Below are 14920 nucleotides of genomic sequence, written 5' to 3'. Positions count from 1 at the left end.
TTTTTTTTTTTTTTATTCCTTTACATTAATTTTCCTCTGTAATTTTTCACTGTTATGTTGTAATGCAGATTTGTCAAGAAATTTATTCTAGACCACAATGAAAATCAATGCCTTTACATACTCCATGCCGTCAAGAATAAAACACAAAAATAAAAACAATATTGTGAATCACTGTTCCCTGATTTTAAGGGTAGTCAAATTTATTTTTCATATTTCATCAAAAAACTAATACATTTTATCAAAAAATAAAATAATAATGTATACAATTATTTAACCTAAGATGGTACAAAAACAGGTGTTTATTTTTCTGTCTGTGTTTTGCTTTGTTTGGTTAAGTTCCAAATGTAATTCGTTTCATGTATGTAATTTTTGTTTTTGTTAATATTTTGTTGAGCAAATGATAAAACACGTTATATTTTCATTGCGGATTTTTTGGGCTCAGTACGGACTCTAAACATATTCATTTTCTTTTAGTTTTAAGGCGTATGAGGATTTTATAAGTCCGCAATGACGATATAACGTGTTATAAGACAAAAAGAAAAAAAAAGCAATATTGAAAAGAAGGATCATTTAGCTTTAGTTTTAGCTTAGTTTAAAAAGTATTTTAAACAAATTAACTGAAACCAATAACAACATTCAATTTGTACTTACCCTGCTGCAACTATAAAGAAATCAAGCTTATTCCAAGATTCCTTCATATAACCAAGCTTCCCGAGAATTCCCATTGCTATCATTTTGATAACCATTTCCACCGCAAAGAAAGCGAAGATGAAGTGGTCGAAGCCTGCGAGCACTAGGCATCTTCTCGAATCGCACGTCGTGTCCTCACACGGCCGATACATTCCCAACGTCACGCAGTTCAGGATTATAATCAGCATGCTTACTCGTTCAAACCATGTGAGCACACAGTTAAGGAAATTATCATAAATATTTTTAAAATGCCACAAAAATATATGGATGGATATAGTGAATATGATTGTTGAATAAAAATGTGTGAAAAATAGCATTGCAGAAAATACAACATATTCCTCTGTTCAAACAATGTACGGCTATTAAAAGAAAGAAAATATCTTTAATAAAAAGTTATAGTTTCATTTTAAAAGTTTATTAAAAAAATAATATAAAGCTTGTAATACACAAATAAAAACATTATAAATACAAAATAATGGGGAAAATGTATAAATTTAATGCAAAATAAGAAAAATATTTGAATGTTTAGGTATATTAAATATTCAAAATGTATGCAAAACATTATTGAAAAGGATTTGACTAACAAGAAGATATATAACAGAAATTTTAAATCAGAATTGACAAGAAATGGATGTGTCTGCCAAGGTTTATGTTAAATATGATATGTTGTACAACAATTTTTTTTTCAAGACACAAACAGCATATTTGACGAAACAGTTTGGAGAGGTTATTGAGATACCGATTTCTTAACATTTAAAAACTGAAGGACAAAGCTGGAAAAAAGGTTATACCCCTCTTTCCCTCAGTTTTTAAATCTTCAAAAAAAAAAAAGTTTTTTGTCAAATATGTTTTTTTTTTTTTTTGAGTCTTCAGTTATACAACATATTTTTTTCCCCCTTTTGGAGCCTGGCTTATCTCAGTTGTTTTATGTTCCATCTTGGCGACGAAAAATATTGCAATAGCATAAATATTGAATCGCATTAACTGCTTTTATTTCACTAATTCCTAACAAGACAAAAACCTGCCTCCTTCAGTTGTATGTTTAAAAGAAAGTGCAGTTACATCACGATTGGATTTCAGTAATAAATATAAAATGATGCACTAAGAATCATTAAAAGAATTAGCGTCACTAATTCACCTATTAATGAACATTTCAAACTATTCATGACAAATAGAAGGTCACTGAACTATATTTTATGCAATGAGAATTGCATGAAAACGTTATTTGTGAAGAACCGACACGGTGTTAACCAACAATAACCGTTATTATTTCTTAAATCAGTTCAACTGTATTCACGCACTGTTGACGGAGAAGTTAACCTAAATCCGAGAGTGCTGATAGTCGTAGAGCGCCCCGTGGGAATTATGCCCACTACACTGAAATTGTATTAAAAAGCCATTTTCACACCATCCATGCGTTTAATGGCGTGAGTGAATTTACGTATGTCTCACCATGTTGGAATTACAATAAGTTAATCAGCCACTGGTTGTATAGCCATTATGGGACTAATACTTGATGTGTTGATGGAAGAAGGGAAAAGTTCACATTAATTCCACAAAGTGCTATAAATAAAATCAAAGTTCAGTTAAGATATATTCAGCATCAAAATTAAAGTCAAATTCATATAAAAAATTTATACAATTTTAATGAAATAATAAATTGTTTATTCAAGGAGAGCAAAATTGACAAGAGCCCATAGAAAGCGAAAACATTTCCAACAGCATCCAAGCACAAAAAAAAGTCAAGAACACAATACAAATATTTTACACATCTAATGTATAAAATTATCACTAAGAAAATAGAACAGATTTATATTTCACCCTTCTTTTTTGATGATTTTTCTTCTAGAACAAAATTTTATAAAGCATATATAAATTACAATATTCAATCAGAATAATAATCAATATAATACTAGTGTGTCACAAAGTACTACGTATGCAAAACAGTGGTGCATATACTACGTATGCAAAACAGTGGTGCATCTAGGGGTGCGTGGGCATCCCCAAAAATCCCCTAGTACTTCCTAACCCCTCCCTCCACACGGGAAATGTTTGAAACAAAAGATATTACTCTCAAGTAGTTCAAAATCACCTCATATTACCTTATTTTGCGCCATTCACTTAATCATCGAGATCCTCCCTTCCCCCCACCTCTACCCCCCGCCTTCCACACTTCACCTTCACGCTCCCTATGTCAAAACTCCTGATACAATCTGAGGCTGATCCAAATCTTTTGTGTTCTTAGGCAAGGAAACATATTTGCAATTACTTCTCCCCAGCTAGAGAGTTAAATAGCTATAATGGCAGGAGAAAGCTAGTTTCTCATTTTCTTCATGACATCATTCATGTTATTAAGTAATAACAAAGCTTTATGTCTCTCTGGTTATTATTAATGTATTGTTTTCTTTTAATTTTGTCTGAGTACCTTCTTTTTATTATTTTTATACCTCCATGGTCTGAGCAATGGGAACTTTTAGAATGGTGGAAATTTCAGTACTTGACCTTTTTGACAGGAAACTTTTACTGCTGCAGTAGCTGGCATTATTTATGAGATAAAATTTAAATCTATATGCAAAACCTGGGTCATTAAGCAGCTGATAGCAATTATTCAATCAATCAATCAATCAATATAAATTAATTACAGGGAGGATAATATATTTGTCTGCACAGAAAGAAAAACACAAGCAAATATAGGCAGACAGGGAAATGTATTTGGGCAGAATGTTCAACACAATGTGGTGCCTTTCTGTACTTTGATGGACAAAGTCAACTCTGCAGAAAACATAATTCCAGGCGTGATCAACGATCATCACATCCCAACCAAATCCATGACAACACCAGGAATGACCTACTCAAGAAAATTAAAATCTACCAGTTAGATATCAAATGAATTGAAAAAGTGCATGATTCATTTGCAATATTAAGACAAGGAGATGGTAATGTACATGCAATAATCAAGAAGATATAGGCCAAATAAAATGAATTGCACAGTAGTTTCTCATCACCGCCATTATTAAATTTTGGAGCCTTATGAAGCCTTATGAAATATTTACTATTTGCTTTTAAAAAAAAATAAAAACAATAATTTTTCCATGGAAAATAAAAATAATGACGATCTGATAGATTGTTGTCAAGCCGAAGAAGGTAGAAACATAAATGGCAAAATACAATACAAAGATTAATTCAATTGTTATTCCTTTCCAGCCTGTTTACCACTAGTATAGGATACTAAATAGCAAATAGTAATTACTCTCACCAAAAATAATTTCAAGTCCAAGATGGAAAATTAATAATCAATTTAATCTGGCCTAAAAATAAGTTGCACTTTATAATTTAGACTGTGTCATTGGTGGCAATATAGAGGAGTGAGTAGAGGTTTATAGCTCTATATTTTCTCATTAAATATATAACAGGGGCGGATTTAAGGGGGTGGGGACCGGGTCAGCCCTCCCCACCCCCCACCTTTTGCAAAATCAAAATAAAAGAAGAAAAAAAAAAGAGAAAGATAGAATAAGAAATAATTGATCACCCAAAATACCTCAGAGGTTATTTTTCGGTGTCTAGAGAACAAAAATTCCACGGGGGCATGCCCCCAGCCCCCCCCACCCCAGGCTAGTGTCATCTCGATCGGCCCCACTTTCGGCACCCTTTTGGACATCTCTGGTTCCACCCCTGTATGACAAATTAATTTGCGAGGTCATGCCCCCACACCCTTAAGCTGGTGTTATCTCAATTTTTTGAACATATTAACTATATATTTTTTACAATTTTATATAATTTTCCTACAAACAAGATAAATTAAAAACGTCCGATAATTTTATGTTACATAACTTTGTAATTTTTATATAGATATTAAAATGTTGATATGCACAATTGATACACCCAAAACTCAACTCAGAAATACCAGGATAATGTCTGGTGGGAATCGAATTAAGTATTTTTTTTTTTTGAAGAATTTATAATTATCTCATTATTTATAAGGGTTACAGTACATGCTAAAAGCATTGCTTCCAATGCAATTCCATACATCTCATTTTCATATTTTCAAATTTTGTTATAGGAATATGTTAATTTTACTATTGTAATTCACACATGTGGATATGAATTTGATGTCGTGAAATAAGTCGAACACAACAAATATAATGTAATGAGCTCTATATATGCAAAAATATTTTCAGTTCAAATAATACTTACAATGTAACAGTACTGTGCATATATACAAAAGGTATATAGATATCAACTGCATACAAATGCATATTCTCTATAAACAATAACACAGGATTAATAATTACAACATTACAATGTTATTTCCATATATATAGACCGATAGCAAACACAGCATATGAAGCTAATATGCTGACATGAACGTTATCTGCTAATATATCTAAATTGACATAAACCATCGGCTAGGGAACAATCTATAAATAATATGATTTAATCACCTAGGAAATATATTTATGATTTTTGAAGCAGACATCTGTTTAAGTCACAGATTTGTTATTTGAAGTACATTGGTAGGCTACATGTTGTAATAATTATTTGAAATTGTTGCTTGATGGCTATTTGATTTAACCCCAGGGTCATGGGTTCAAATCATGTGAAAATGAAGAAAATTGGTCCCCCACCACCCACCCCCCCCCCCAATTTGGGGGGGGGGAGAGAAGATCCAATCAGTTGTCACAGGAATTAAACCAAGAACCCTGGTATTAGAAGGCAAGAATCATATCCAAACTATATAACACCATTCCAAGTATTGTTCTTTCGTGCGTGCGCCCACAGACGCATAAACAAACCAATACCTTGAAAAAAGGGTGGGAGGTGCTAAATGTATAAGCTGAAAATAATTCTTTAATTCTTAAATCTCTAATGCAATTAATTTTCTTAATCTATTTCTTTAGAATTATTATCTCTGACCCACTTCTAATATTTGCATTTCTAATTTTTGAAGTTTAGGAATGGGCTAATATACCCTTGTGAATATATGGAATTTACTTAAAGTTATTGGGTGGGTTTACATGTGCGTCAGTAGAGTATTTTGCTTATTCGGAACAATCAGCATAATAATGATAATTATCTTGGTTTTTATGTAGCACAATGATGCTTTGCGCTTAATAATACTAGTACCCCTTTTATTGGATTGAACACCTATTGCACAAATACACAGCTCCCTGGGGGGAGTACTCTATAATTCTGTTGCTTCTTATCAGCACAATGTCATTACCAAGCTTACAGACTCAGACTTAAGACAGACAACCTAAATAAAATTTCCCACTAGGCAATTTATCCATTTGTCAATTTATGTATATGATAAAGGAAATCTGTTTTTTCTTAACAGCATTTGTACATTAATTTTTTATTATTATTTTACCTTCTGATGTAATAAAAAATACACACAGATATATTAATTAATAATAAAGCTGTATTCATTGGGGAGAAAGAGCTTAAATTTACATCTAATAATATTAGAGCACAATTTCACAGTTATGTGCTACATCCTTAATATTATATAAAGGAACGGTTCATAATCACATCAACATAAGGCCCTATAAAAAATATTATTAGTTTATCACCCTATCTGGGCAGGAAAAGTGATGAGGGAGGAAGGGAGGTGCTGAGGGATGTTTGCTAAAGCCAAATATCACCCTTGGGTTGTTTGCTGGTGCATTGATATTCAAAGTAAAACATGATTTAGACAATGCAAACAATACTATTTAATGAAATAAATGAAATTAAAAAAAACAAAAATTAAAAATTTTTTTTTTTTTTTTTTTTTTCTTTCTTCATAAATTTTTTTCCCCCAGTACCATAGAAGACATGCGCGCGGGGGTGATAAACTAATTTTTTTTAAAATTTGGCCTAAAGCTACAATATGAATGCATTCTATAATTCATTCAAACTTTTCAGATCTATCCACCAATCTATCTTTAATAAGTTCTATGTCTTTTATTTCAAATGGAATCATAAGACTGTTGTATCGGATGCACAAGAACTGAAAACAATAAATCATTTTAAAGTTTATATTCCTACCTGACAGCAATTGATATTATCTTATACGATCAACATTCTGCAAATCCACCATTTTTTTTTCCATTCAAGTAATTCAATGTAATAGACAGTGTGTAGGCCCTAATCGATATTGGAGACTTTAACTGGATAGTCAAGACAGCAATCATAACTTTGCTATGAGAAGCTCTCTTAAAATCATAGACGATTAGTCTTTGAAAAAATTCTAATACAAGAATTTTTTTCTGTTGTAGATTTAAAGACATGCGTCTGGTGGATATTATGGAAGAAAAAAAAAATCAAAATGTTAATTTAATAACACATTGAATTTACTAAAAGGATCAAATAAATTTAACTTACAAAAGGTTTATAATGTAAAAGCAAAAGCTAAATTTTTTTTTGTACGAGCGTAGCTCATGTATTGGTCTTTCCACCACTTATGAATTTTTATGTTATTTATACATTTGGTGAAATAATTACTAAATACTGAAAAAAAAATATTGTTTTTTGCCATAGACCCTTGGAATAGTATATAAGAAATTCCCCACAGGAACAAAATATACGAGTGGTACTGGGTAAAGACAACTTGATTTCTTGCTTCGAACAAGGTATCCATAAGATGAGCCTATCTAATAGTGACATTGAAGGGGGAGACCAGGACATACTTCTGACTTGAACTTGACAAAAATAGAAAAATTTAAAATATCCAAACAACAGTGAAAGTACCTTTAAAAAACATCCTGGTTTGGGGGCCACAACCCACCTTAATAGACCAGGAAGTTCCTTTGAAGGAAATGTTGACACTTCATACTACTAACATAAACAATAAGCATGAGATCGCACTATTGTCAAGGTAAACTGTGTATCCAGATGATACATCCAACTCAATACAATATTTCCAACTAATATCTGCCAGCCTGCCTGTCCACCATCAAAATATTTATTCACCGTTCAACAAAAACAGATATAAATCAAATGGAAAAGATGAGACATTCCAGATATCTGGGAAATATTTGCTGAGGAATTTTGAAAATCCTGGCTTGACTTGTATGAGATTTCCATACTTCATCCATTTCAAGGCAACACAGCCTGAAAAATATCCTTTGACAGCGTAAATTATAGACAAGCAGCTCTACTATACTAGACAGGCGGATTTCCAATATATTTGTGCATATTACTGTCTCTGTAAAAAAAATCTGCAAAAAATCCCTTTCCATTAAAAAATTTAAAAGGATCAAACATGTACCTATTTCCAGTGAAACAGATCAAAACAATGAAAGCTTTGGTGGCTTTAAAGACCTTTTCCCATGGAAATCCTTAAATTATTATAAGCGTTATTACCTCTGCCAAGGAGGTTATGTTCACTGCTGTCTGTCTGTCTATTAGCAAGATTACGCAAAAACTAATGAATAGATCACCATAAAATTTAGTGAAATGGTAAATAATGATCAAGTAAAGCCCCTTTCAATTAAAAAAAAAATGTCAAAGGACAAGATCAAGTTACAGAAATAAGGTTCTATACCCTCTAATATAAAAGACAATTAAGTGTCGCACATCGTACATGAATAGATCACCATAAAATTTAGTGAAATGGTAAATAATGATCAAGGAAAGCCCCTTTCAATTCAAAAAAAAAATGTCAAAGGACAAGATCAAGGTACAGAAATAAGGTTCTATACCCTCTAGTATAAAAGACAATTAATTAAGTGTCGCCCATCGTACATGAACTGCGTATTTTTGGTGTATTCAGGAACAGGGTATGCACTCTATGGATTCACTGCTCTAGATTTTTATGCATTTGTTAATTAATGAAAATAGTTTCTTCTAGTTTTTCACACAAAAGCTAACACAACAATAATACAACATGCGATTTAAATATTTAATACTGTTTTTCATATATTTTTAGCATACCAAGGAAGTAAATATTCAGGTCAACTTTTTGGAAAAGGAGGAAAAGAATGATGGTAACTGGTGGAATAAATTGTTCAGAACCCTGTAAGGTGGAGACTTGCAGTTGATGGCCTACGCACTGCCAGGTTTACAAGGCTTTGTAATTATTAAAAGTGAGTTTTTTTTTTTGTTGTTTTCTGAAAGTTTTTTTTTTTATTTTTTTTTTTTTTTTAGGTACAACGTTTTTCCTATTACAATAATCACCACACTAGCATTGGGGTGATGTCAGGCAAGCTAACTTAAGAGAATAATTTCTAGACTAGATTGCCATTAATCCTATGATTTAAAACAAGATTTAAATTTGCATTTATTTTTATAGTTTTGTGCTTATTTTAGCATTTGGATGAAATAAGCATAAGTGGGCCAGTGTCGTTAAACAAGCGCTCAGAATCTTGTTTGATGCATGCAGAGGTTCTCCATAAAAAGTGCTCTAATGGATTTTTGTGTTAGTACAAGGGTTTTGGCAATACTGGATCTTTTCTAGGTCTAAATCAATACCTGATACAAAATCATTTTCTATAATGCTTTACATAGAAAAAAATGAATTACTAAACTAATACTTCATTTAAACTTGGATGATTCTCAAGGACATCATATTTAATAAGTTTCTTTTATTACTATTATTCTAATTATCAATATTATCTCTTTTCATTATTCAATTCTGTGAAAAACTATTTTTGAAGTTTAATGTTTTGCTTTTAATGTTCCTTTTATTGCTGTGTTTAAGTGAACCAATTTGAAAATCAATGCTTCCAGCATTAAAAGTGTGAGTATTAATTAAAAAGATGAAAAAAATTACAATTATATAATAATAATAATAATAATAATAATAATAATAATAATAATAATAATAATAAAAATATCAACTAAGTGATACAACAAAGTAATAGAATATAAATGCATTAAAAAATAAAAATCATTAATAAAGCTTATATAGTATGTGCAGAATATGAATATATTAAAATTTTCTTGTCTTGGTTACTAATGCTGGTTCTGGCATAGTCCCAAGGTTATTTCAAATCCTTCCTAGAAATAACTTTGTTGGGAGTTTATACCATAAAGAAATTTATATTTAGAACATGATATCAAGTAAAGTAGTACAACTTATAACTCCATGAGTAGTAGGCGGGAAAATGTATTTATTCAAAGACTGCCCTCTATAGTTTGAGATCACCAAGTAACCACTCAACAATGATTGGTACATGTCACTGCCAGAACAGTGTTTATGTTGAGATGGTAGGAATTCCATTGTTAATGACTCCCAACACAGACCACAAACTTTATAATCGGTTCTGCTTCTTGCAAAGTGACTACATGATGATAAGAAAAAGCAACGGGTTGTAGGAAGTTGATCTGCCGTGCACGCGTCGTTGACATTTCTCCCAGTTGGAAATGGAGTCAATCAAGGGTGACGATGGAGACATGCTGATCGTAAATGTCACCAGTGCGAGCATCGGTCCCAAAAGCCTCGCAAACTTGAATCCTATTAAGTTCAAAGCTGCTGATTTTTAATTTTCAGGTGTAGAGCAACTAATTCATAGCTTATGATTTTTAGAATTCACGCTGAGGTGCAAATTGTTACATTTCGGAGATCAGTTGTACTTGTTTGACTTCTCCCAAAAGGGATTACAGTTTTAGTATGGCTTTTGCTGTTTTCATTTCATTTATTTAGTCCAAAACAACAATAAACCTGACAAATACAAAATAACAGAGAGGAAAAAAACAGTCAACTGGCCAGACAGACTGCCAAAAGTGAACAAAGTCACTGTCTAATGACTCTCTAATGCCAATAAGATGGCACTCTCAGACCTAAATTTGATTCATATTTTTTTTTTTTTCCATATTTTTGAAAAACATTTCAGGTGCCCCTTGAATCTGTTACTGGATGCGGATGGTGGTGGTATGACAAATGAATGAAAATGATGGCATATGATGGTGATAATAATGATGATGATGCTGATGACAATGAAAAGCAAGCCCGTAGCCAGGGGGGTTCGTTGGGTTCGAACAAACCCCACTTTTCATGAAGTGCCCTTTCAACAAAGGCTGGCTAGCCTACACTAATAGGCCTAGCCTAGAGCCTATCATCATTAAAAGTCCTATTTTAATACCCGATTGTTAGGCCTACCTAGTAACATAAAAAATTCAGGCCCCGAAACTTTGACTCAGAAATACCTTGATGGTGTCCGGCGGGGGATAATTTCACCTGTGTATATATATATATATATATATATATATGATTATAATATGCTACAACCAACCATACAAATTTGTCTTGGTTCTTTTTGTTATTGATTGTCTTAAGTGAGTATAGTATGATACAACTTCCAAAGTGCTATCTTTTCCCAACTCAAAAAATCACCTCTTTATTATATACATTTTTTTTAATGTAATATGGCCTCTCAAATCAATTAAATAACACCTGTAAATGCTTAGAATGCTGGACCCCCATCGGGGTTTTGGCCCTGGACCCCCCGGGGGCCATCGGCGGCCCCCCTGGCCCCAGCCAATGGTGCTCACAAGTGCCCTTTCAGTATCAAAAAGAACTCCCCTACCAAAACCCTGGCTACAGGCTTGAAAAGGACGGTGATAATGAGGATTATGATAATGATAAAGATCGTGATTATGATTTACAATGATAAAGGTGTTGACATTAATGATTACAGTATATTAATGATAATTATGGTCATAATCTTTATAATACAGTATACTATATAACAATTATAATAATGTAAAGTACTTGGGAACTACTGAGTATTCAGTAGGGCAAAACAAAAATTTTTGATAATAGATGATGATGCCATAATATTATAAATATTACAAATTTTTTTTACAGTTTCAGTTTATTAATTAGACCAACATGGTCTAATCAAATCAAATATGAATATTAAATATGAACGTTTGCCTAGACAAAACATATTATTTCATGATCCAAAAAGATGATTTATTTGGCTTCCAACTAATTGTTTATGAAATTTAGACTTTATTAAAATTGATGTCATCCTTTAAAATATGTCAATTTATTATATACGTTATATAATTTATATGGCCCATCTGTCCATATCAGAAAAAAAACTGCTCAATCTAACACAAAGTACATATACTCTTCACACTCCCTGGGGAGTATTCTCATCAGTATTACCAATTTCATTCCAAATCATTCACCCCACCCCCACCCAGGTGGTATCCGTTCACACCTGTGGGTGAAGACGCAAACATACATAGATTACATTTCCGAAGGACGTAAGCATACGTGACCAGTATCAGACTCGAACTAACGACTTCGATTGAAAGCCCAACCCTTAACCACTGCGCCATATGGCTTTAACAACAGATTATCAATCAATACGTCTGACGATTACATAAATCCTTTGTATGTCCTGATAATAACATAAGTATTGTAACCTTGAGTGGGAAACACTTAAACATGAAATCATTAACACAACACATGACCGTCTACACAAAAGAAAGATAATTGTAAACACAGGAACAGTATTTAATCAAAGGCAAAAACCCGAGCAGCACTTTGTAATGACTTTAGCATAATTTATTCAGACTGGCTTTTGCTAACTCTTTGCCTTCATTAGCTGAATCAAGAAGAAATCAGAGTATAAGTTCTTGTAATTACAGAGACAAAGGGGAATTAAAAAAACAGAGAGCACAAAATCAACAACAAAGAGTCACATGCATAATTGTCATAATAGAAAATTGTGGGCGACCATAAGTTGTATTGTCAATTAGAGAGCAGCTTTTTCAGTGAGTCACTGATGGAAAAAAAAATCAGATAATGAGATCTCTTTTTATTATCGAAAATTTCAAATTGATAGTAAACAACAGGAGGATCATGTTTATCAATCACGCAATGTACAGGAAGATGGTCTCTCCAAATAAGGGCGCTGTTCAGTATCGGAGAGTATCACAGTAACAATGCTCATTTAATATGCAAGTTTTGGGACAGCAGCTAACATGCTGTTAAAAGACACTGTTAAAACACATATCGTCTATATTTAAAAATCTATATATATTGCTGTATTTTATAGAAATGTGTACCTTAAGCTTCCCATTACACATTATGCTAGATCTATAAGGGAAACCTCTTAAGATATATTAAAACATTTTTTTATTCTATTTCATACCATGCAAAATCAGTACAAATAGAAATTCAGACAGAAAGAAACAAAAGCCTGAGAACTACCTAAAAGAGAACTTAATCACTATCTAAAAGGTTCTCCAGTGAACACTAAAGAAACAGACAAAAAATAACATAACTATTTAACAATTATGCATAAGCTGATAAAAATATAATTTATTACATATGCATAATGAGGCAGAAATATACTTGATCTAATATGCTAAAAACAGTATGAATACTTATTTAATATAGATGGATGAATATAATTTATTAATATTTATGAAGTAATATGAATATACTTATTTAATATGCATGAAATAATATGGATACATTAATATTTTATATATATATATATATATAAATATATATATTTATAAAAGGTGTATATATATTTTCTTTATAGGCATTAGATGTCTACACTCATTAATAAACATTATGTGATATTAATACTTATTTGATATGCATGAAGCAATAAGAATATAATTAATATGTATGAGGTGATATGAATATGCTTATTAAATGTACATGAGATGATACTTATTAATATGCAAGCAATGTGGATCAAATTAATTGAAATGTGTTTATACAAATATATTAATGTGTTATATGAATATGCATATTAGTTGATATCAATATTTATAAAATACTTATAATATGAATACAATCCATGTGTGACATTATTAATATATTTGTTCAATATGCATGACATGATTTGAATATAATTAATATGCAAGATGTAAAATGTATACTCTTTAATATGCATGATGTGATATGAATATACAGTACTTGTACAAGGTGAGGAATACACACATTTAATATGCAGGTGATGAGCGACATGGATAAACTGACATGCCGTGAATTATAGCTCTATTGAATACGACACGAGCGATGGTGAATCCACTGAACAGGTATAAATCAACGACTAGGCTTCATAATATCCACAAACCAAGTTAACATATGTAAATCAAATAAATATTCCCAGCAAAACACAAAATGTTCTTACAACAAGGGCTGGAAAAAGTGCACGACCGGCGATCGGAGGTATTAACCATTACCCTGGAAGCATTTTAGAAAAAAATATATATATTTGTTACACATCACAATGTAATACATAATTACATTTAATATTTTTGCTTGCTCCAATCAACTAAATGTACTACTGTTGAGCTATAATAGTGTAAAGATAACATTTGGTCATGGAGGCATTTGATCAAGATAATTTTCTTGGAAGAAGGCACAAAAATATTTTTTCTAGGCTCACAACATTCGATTATATGTCACAAAATAATATTCACACAAAGTTGCGGGAACGTTCAAATGTTATGATGTTGCGAAATTAGGTTATAAGTACGTATGGTTCTACAAAATAACACCAAACTGTAATATTCTTATTACGTAACATTGTTAGATGGGTTATTAAAGTACATTAAATAAAAGAACAAGAAAAAAATATATTGAATGAAAAAGCTAAAATATTGACAAAATGTTTTACAATTAAAATGGTTTTCATCTAATCAAATACGGTCCTCCGATTTACTATACCCCAAAGCACAACATTGCATTTAACGACAAGGATGTAAGTGACGTCATCTGTAAATTTTGTTGAACCACGCGCTAAGCTCACGTCAAATTAATCAAATAATACAAGAAATATATCAGTATAACTCAATATTCTTTTTTAAAAGAAACAAATTTTCAAATAAAATCGCACCATAGATTATGTAAATTTAGCGTCTGATGCAAACCTGGAAATATTTTCTGGGCGTAAATACTATGTAAATCATATTTATTATTATAGTTTGAGTCTTTGTTGTGTTAATGATGAGCTTATGCAATAAATTAGAGCAAGTGTTTATTACATAATTCAGCATAATCTGGGACCAAGTGTAATTTAGGAAAATCAAACAATGATAAGATAAGAATTCATACATTTTAGATTTTTAAATTAAATTATTTTTTAATCAATCTTTATAAAGGCTTAATTATTTTTTATCCATCATGATGTCAAAAAGTATTTAAAGAAAATTAACAAACAATATTTTTTTAAGATAATTCACATATTATGACATTAAATCATTGTTTTATTTATTTCTTTAAATTATTATATGACACATATCATTGAAATGTCATTTTATATATCTAACT

General features: G+C 31.4%; 1 protein-coding gene across 1 annotated transcript in view; it reads right to left on the bottom strand.

The window, feature by feature from the left end:
• The window catches only part of LOC117100343 (voltage-dependent T-type calcium channel subunit alpha-1G-like), a gene marked incomplete in the record, with an annotated part of 31215 nt that extends 30313 nt beyond the window's left edge, over positions 1-902 (bottom strand). Inside the window, 1 exon segment of the mRNA XM_033240002.1 lies at positions 652-902. Coding sequence (XP_033095893.1) covers positions 652-878 — 227 coding nt within the window.
• Between the last annotated feature and the right edge of the window lie 14018 nt (positions 903-14920).

Source organism: Anneissia japonica, unplaced genomic scaffold (assembly GCF_011630105.1).
Source record: "Anneissia japonica isolate Jap-2015-1 unplaced genomic scaffold, ASM1163010v1 scaffold287991_len637273_cov151, whole genome shotgun sequence".
NCBI lineage: Eukaryota > Metazoa > Echinodermata > Crinoidea > Comatulida > Comatulidae > Anneissia > Anneissia japonica.
This window is presented reverse-complemented; position numbering and strand designations above follow the sequence as displayed.